Genomic DNA, 6,825 nt, shown 5'->3' on the forward strand with positions numbered 1-6,825 from the left:
ACTGCCTCGGGTGCAGTGGTTTCTTTAACATCATTATATATATATATATATATATATATATATATATATATATATATATATATATATATATATATATATATATATATATATATATTTTAATACTTTTTCCCCGTGGTTCCATGAACTTCAGTTTAGTTAAACTCTCTCTGCTCAGCACTTTCCTCAATGGAACTTTCTAATGAATGACTGGGGTAGGGAGAATCTCCCTGACACAGCAATGGGAAGAAGAAAGTTTGATATGACACAGCACTCAAAAGCAGAACCCACCCTCCTCTGGGCATTACTGAATAGTGGGACTTTCAACCACAGGATTAAGCAAGACCTCCTTCTCTCTCGCTCTCACTCTTGCTCTCTCTTGCCCTCTCTCTCTCTCTCCCTCCCTCAGGTGATCTTGTCTGAGCCCAGTCTCTCGGGCGAGACGCCGTTCTTTGAGACCTGGTTGTTGATGTGCATGCCTGAGGAGGGGAAGACGCTGAACCCGGAGCACCCGTGTTTCCGACCTGAGCCGGGCAAAGTGGAGAGCTTGGTGACCCTGCTCAACAGCTCCTCTGAGATGAAGCTTGTGTGCGTGACTAACCCTAATCCACGCACCTCACACACAGATGGCCAAATTCATCTGTTATAAAAAAATTTCGTGAACCCTAAGGAAGGTCGAAGGTTGTTGTGCAGGTCGTTGAGCATGTTCACGTTTTCTGGCTCTTATATGGATGGAGCAGGAGAGAGGTTTCAGCATCAGGGTCTTTTAACAACCACTAAACACCACACATGAATAATCCTTGTGTAAAAGGCGGAGCACATGAAGAATCACATTCCAATATCACGTATTTGTATTAATTAAAGCCAAGATGACTGCAGATAAACAAAATGCATTTATTGTGTGTTTCACAACTAGTTATACGATACAGCTGCAATATAGGTTATTACTTAGCAGGATGTGGGGAAAGTACACAATCCTGTGTAGATCTGATCATTAGATCGACTTTTCTCATCAAATCTTGTGTACTGCCAGTATGTGATGCTGTTGCTCTAACGTTATATAGATCGTGTGAAGCGGGCAAGTCCACTGCAGTGGGGTCATTGACGGGAACATTTCCGATGTATTCAACGATCTGTATTACAAAGTCTCACGGCTGTTATAGACGGTGGTAATAGACTTTGATCCTGAGTGGAACTGCTGAGCTTTGAAATGTTGGCATACATTCCATTATAGAAAACCTGAGACTCTTAATGAGTAAGTGTGACTAGGAGAAACGTCCTGAGACAGCAAGAGGAAGTTTGATTCACTGAGGCTTCAAAGTTTGCACCTTAGGTTTATAGACCACATGTAAGCACAACGTGGAGTGTTATCAGTACAAGAGGTTAGCAGTTTGCTTTATTTCCTGAAAAGCTTAAGGAAGTCTCATAAGCCCCTATTCGTTGGTATATGTGGGTTGGTCTCTTACTGGAAGTGCCTTAGTTTCTTTGAACGGCCAAACTGTACTGATGGAGCCATGAATCAGCAGTGCAACCCTGCAGGAGGTCGCTGACGTTCACAGCACCATATTGGTGGGCAGTGCCGAGCATCATGTGACTCCAACGGACATCTTGGTTTTGCTTTTGTCTAAGTCTGCCAAGAACCGCCTGATAGTCTTGGTGGACATCTCCGTGCCATCGGAAATTCTATGTTTACAAACCCTTTTTACAGCCCTCCTATTGTAGAGCCTCAATTTTTATCCAGATTCAAATGCGGTTTTAAAAGGGTGTGAACGCACGTGGCAGTCGCCACAGTATATAACGAGTCTGTTGTACTAGGTTACATTCCACTCCGTCACAACATACTGCGGTAATCTGTGGGAATGAAATCAGAACAGCCTACAACCTGTGTAAGCCTGCTGGGAAGTCACAGGGGCGGTAAAATCAACCCACATCCTTAATTGCACAGTGCGTCTTCCTTGTATGTTAATGTGATGTACACCAATCCCACATGCCTGTGTCTTTCTCCTCAGACTAGTTACTACAGTTGGTTGTTTGCTTTTGTTTATGTTTGTTCCCTTCTCTGCCAGTCAGATGAAATGGCACGAGATCTGTTTGAGCACACCTGCCGCCATCCTGGAGGTACTGAATGCCTGGGAGAACGGGGTGTTGTCTGTAGAGGCCGTGCAGGTACTTGAGAACAACCCGCCACTCTCACACGTACACCTTGATAGATGCTCTCCTTCCGTGAGTTGTACTCTCTGGTCAACCCCTCCACCTGTTTGGCCATTGGCTTCCTGCAGAAGATCACCGACAACATCAAAGGGAAGGTGTGCAGCATGGCTATATGTGCAGTGGCCTGGTTGGTGGCTCACGTTCGGATGCTGGGATTGGACGAGAGGGAGAAACCACAGACTATGATTCGCCAGCTCATGACTCCGCTCTATGGAGAAAACACCCTGCAGTTTTACAATGAACGGTGTGTGACACACACACACACACAGACTTCCGCATTAGTAACCTACATCTGTTAATAATGGGAATAATTGTCATAGAATAAATCATAATCATTTGCCATAAAAATCTACCACTTCACTTCTCCCTGATGAACCAGCTTTCTGAAGCTCTGAGTGTTTCAGATGTGAAGCTGCCGTTTTTAGCAGACATACGTGCTGCCCACATGGGGGAGTCTAGTTGAATTCAGACAAACTGTACATGATCGACCAATCATGGTGTGTGAGGAGGTGGTACCTATAAAGATCAAAGCAATGCAAAACCATTGACCTTTGACTGTAGAAAGCAAATGTCACCATGAAAGAAAAGCAAATCCTGGACATTTTAGAAATCTCGATGGAGGACGTCCAGCTGAAAGAGGAGGAGAGGTCACCCTGCCTAAAGTAGCTAGCTGGCAAGATCATGTCCACAGAAGAGGAGATGCAACGGTCAGATTTATTTTACAAGGGATCAAGAAGACACAAAATCCAAACTAAAATTGCCTTCTTAATAAGCTTCTAACCAACTGGTTACTTACTCTTGATATAACATCAGTTACCATCATATGCTCTGCCAAGGACACTGTTGACCGATCTTCAGGTGCAGTAGATGTTAACGTTTCCTACAGAGGGCACAGAAAACCTTGATGCTAGCCAGGCAAACGGTTGGATCCCAGGTCATGTATACAGGGCTATTTCAGCTAGTATCTTTTGGTTGTACCTCTTTAAAATCTGTTTGCACTTTCTTTTGCTCTAATAATGCTGTATAGGAGGGTCACCTCTACAACACATTACAGATTATAAGTAGTCTCTCTGTCTTTCTCATTCAGGGTGGTCATCATGAGTTCTATCCTGGAGCGCATGTGTGCCGACGTGTTCCAACAGACGGGTCAGTCCCTGCGTGGGTTGACTGAGGGTCAGCAGGAGCCCCTCCCCTACCGCGGGCTGCTCCCGGCCCGCCAGCCTATCCGCCACGCACTGCACACCCAGTTCCGCCTGGTTCTTACGAAGGGTTGGGTTGACTCGCACGCCCTACACCTGTTTGAGAGCCTGCTTCACATGGGCGGAGTCTTCTGGTTCACCAACAACCTGGTTAAGGTGAGGGATGCGTTTTACTTTTGGTCTTGCCACCAGATTATTTTTTTTTACCCATTTTGTCTTGATCTATATTGTTGTGTGTATCCCCCCCCAGGAGCTCCTGAAGGAGACGCGTAAGGAGTGGGCCTTCCGTGTGGTGGAGCTCCTCTACAGCATATTCAATTTGGACCTTCAGCAAATAACACTCACTCTCCTGGGCCACATTCTGCCCAACCTGCTAACAGACCCCGCCCACTGGCACAGCCTGGCAGACCCGCCTGGCAGAGCCCTTGCCAAGTAAGCCCCGCCCACTCCACAGGGCCCGCCACCCATGTCCAACACAGCTCCTTTCTCTCCCCCTTGCAAACCACCTTCTCAAATGTCCTGTTGTGTAGCAATGGACATTTGAACCGGATTCACTTCAATAAAATCTATCTGTAGGTCTGTGGTTCATATGCTTCAGCCTGGTCTTTCTCCCTGAATGTGCGGTTGCCCATGCAGGGTTAAAGGTCAGACACAATGACGTTCAGCAGTAAACATTTCCTCACTTACTGTGAAATACATCGTTTTCTCCTTCCCTTTATCAGGCATGAAAATCTGTCACCTTTTGGCGAAATTCGCCATTTTGAAGTTGAAAAGGGTGACCTACGCAATTCGTGTAGATCCGAGGACTTTTTTTTTTGTTTTTTTTTTGGGGGGGGGGGGGGGGGTCGGGAGATGTTTGTTTATTTATTTATTTATCTATCTATCATATTGACTTAATAGGCAAATAGAGCACTTCCGAAATAGGCAATTTCAATGACACAGTGGCCAGCAGTTTCCGCCCAGAACCATCATAGAGGCCAAATTGCGTTCAATCATACTAACGTTCTTCATTCATGTTATTCATTTATTGCTAAGCGGGACCTGGTGCTATCTACACCGGGGACAAGGCAGAAGAGCGTACAATTGGGTGATTAATGGTTTCAATCGTTTTCATATTTTGTGGTAAAACAAAGTTACTGCCGTTCACTACAGCTTGCGTTGAACACTGTCAGATCTAGCCACAAGCTCTTGTGAAAAATAGGTAGATAGATAGGCCTATTAAGTTCGCATCAACCCTGTGTAGTTAACGGTGACATCAAATAAGACGTAATGGTAATCGCCGTATCCCCATGACGTCACCTGTCAACCCCCCCCCCCCCCCCCCCCCCCCCCCCGCTCTTCTCACCTTTTTAAACCCTGACCCATTTTCATGCCTGCTTTATAGAAAATGGCTTTGTTAAAGAGATGAGTGGAAGTGTGTATGTAATTTACCAGGCTGGGTGGAAATAACTTTTTGGGAGGTTTTCCTGAATATCATCAATTGTGTGTGTGTGTGTGTGTGTGTGTGCGTGTGCGTGTGCGTGTGCGTGTGCGTGTTTAGGCTCTCTGTGTGGTGTGCCCTCAGTTCCTACTCGTCTCACCACAAACTCCACACTTCGGCTCGACAGCGGAAAAGACAGCGAGAAGATATCGAGGTGCTATAACCTCATGCACACACACGTTCAGTTTCTCCATAAACTCACCCAATTTCATCGAGTGTATCAGACCTCTTAGTTCCACAGCCACCTGCTGTCTCATTCTTCTCTTGCACATCTTACATACGTGGGCCCTAAGACCTCCTCTCATTGGTCCACAGGACTACAGCAGTCTTTTTCCATTGGACGACACGCAGCCATCCAAGTTGATGCGTTTGCTGAGCTCCAATGAGGATGAGCCGTCTGTGTTGTCCAGCCCAGGTCAGTAAACTTTACTGTGATGTGTAGCGATACCATCGTGCCTCACTGTAATTTGATGACCCTGCAACTGCTGGAGAATTAACATATATATGGAGCTGATATTGCCCATATGCTCAGGTGTCCTTATGGCTAGGGTTTTTTGACCTTTGACCTTTTTTAGGTGATCGCACAATGAGTAGCTCACTCTCAGCTGCTCAGCTCCACACTGTCAACATGAGAGACCCCCTCAACCGCGTGCTGGGTCAGTGCTGTCTCTGTGTGTGTGTGTGTGTGTGTGTGTGTGTGTGTGTGTGCGTGTGTGCGCGCGCGTGCACGTACTTGAGACCCCCTCAACTGTGTCTTGGGTCTGTTCTGTGTGCACGTGTCGTGTACATGAGTGACTCTCAAATGTATGATGGGTCGGTTCTGTAACTCATGAATTTTCTTTGTGTGTGTGTGTAGCGAATCTGTTCCTGCTCATCTCCTCCATCCTGGGCTCCAAGACTGCAGGTCCTCACACTCAGTTTGTGCAGAGCTTCATCGAGGAGTGTGTGGAATGTACAGAACAGGGAGGTCGTGGGAGCATTCTTCAGTTCATGCCATTTACTCTGGTGAGGGAGCCCTCTCTCTCTCTCGCCCACACACACACATACAGGCCAGTAGCAGTAGTAATGGTGTAATGTTATATACGCCCACCCACATACACCATACACACAAGGCACAGAAAGGATGATGCAGTCACTAATAACGGGCAGGACAGGTTGGAGATGTGGCTCAGAAATGAAGCTGCAGGATTTTATCACACACAAAGGATCCGGACTACATCATCACTCAGACTCCCATATGATTAGCTGGAAGTGCAGCCTACCGTACATGTTAAATTTGTGTGTGTGTGTGTGTGTGTGTGTGTGTGTGTGTGTGTGTGTGTGTGTGTGTCTTCCACAGGTGTCTGAGCTGGTGAAGCTCCATGTTCTGGCTAAACCCAAAGTCATCTTATCAATCACGGATCTGACTCTCCCTCTAGGCAGAAGAGTGGCTGCCAAAGCTATTGCTGCCTTGTAGAGTGGACACACACACACACATACACACACACACACACACACACACACAACCGCATCTCACTGACCTTGGAAGCATGTGCTGGTGCTAGACAAATGATGAGAGAGCTGGTAAACTAGGTCATGCTATGTATTTAGTAACATTTTTTTACACGATTAATAAATAATGAGTTATTCACTTTTGGTCTGTTTAATGGTTTTAAGTGTTGGCATTCTATCCACTGTCTCATGTCAAAACGTTGTTCTTTAATCTATACTGGTAAAATACATAAAGGTGTGACATCGAGTAGGCCAGTAAAATTCATTTATTTGAAAACACATGGACAACTACTCACTTCAAAAGTGTACAGTTTGCAGTTTTCTTCTATATATAAAATTCTATTTTTGTTTCACATGGGTTTCTTCAAACAGAAAACAAATGTTGGAGATGTGGTCTTTCCAGAGACAACTGCTTGAGGTGTGAAAGCCAAAGGAAATCTGTACTCA

At 45.7% G+C, this 6,825-nt stretch overlaps 1 protein-coding gene across 2 annotated transcripts in view; it reads left to right on the forward strand.

The window, feature by feature from the left end:
- The window catches only part of med24 (mediator complex subunit 24), a 15,286-nt gene extending 8,766 nt beyond the window's left edge, over nucleotides 1-6,520 (forward strand). For both annotated transcript variants that reach the window (XM_076994991.1, XM_076994992.1), the window contains exons 16-25: nucleotides 407-585; nucleotides 2,064-2,163; nucleotides 2,277-2,452; nucleotides 3,296-3,563; nucleotides 3,658-3,839; nucleotides 4,948-5,041; nucleotides 5,203-5,302; nucleotides 5,463-5,543; nucleotides 5,744-5,892; nucleotides 6,227-6,520. In XM_076994991.1, coding sequence (XP_076851106.1) covers nucleotides 407-585; nucleotides 2,064-2,163; nucleotides 2,277-2,452; nucleotides 3,296-3,563; nucleotides 3,658-3,839; nucleotides 4,948-5,041; nucleotides 5,203-5,302; nucleotides 5,463-5,543; nucleotides 5,744-5,892; nucleotides 6,227-6,343 — 1,446 coding nt within the window. In that variant the 3' untranslated portion in view covers nucleotides 6,344-6,520. The remainder of the gene's footprint in view (nucleotides 1-406; nucleotides 586-2,063; nucleotides 2,164-2,276; nucleotides 2,453-3,295; nucleotides 3,564-3,657; nucleotides 3,840-4,947; nucleotides 5,042-5,202; nucleotides 5,303-5,462; nucleotides 5,544-5,743; nucleotides 5,893-6,226) is intronic.
- The last annotated feature ends 305 nt before the right edge of the window (nucleotides 6,521-6,825 follow it).

The sequence above is a fragment of the Brachyhypopomus gauderio genome, unplaced genomic scaffold, assembly GCF_052324685.1.
Source record: "Brachyhypopomus gauderio isolate BG-103 unplaced genomic scaffold, BGAUD_0.2 sc173, whole genome shotgun sequence".
Classification (NCBI taxonomy): Eukaryota; Metazoa; Chordata; class Actinopteri; order Gymnotiformes; family Hypopomidae; genus Brachyhypopomus; species Brachyhypopomus gauderio.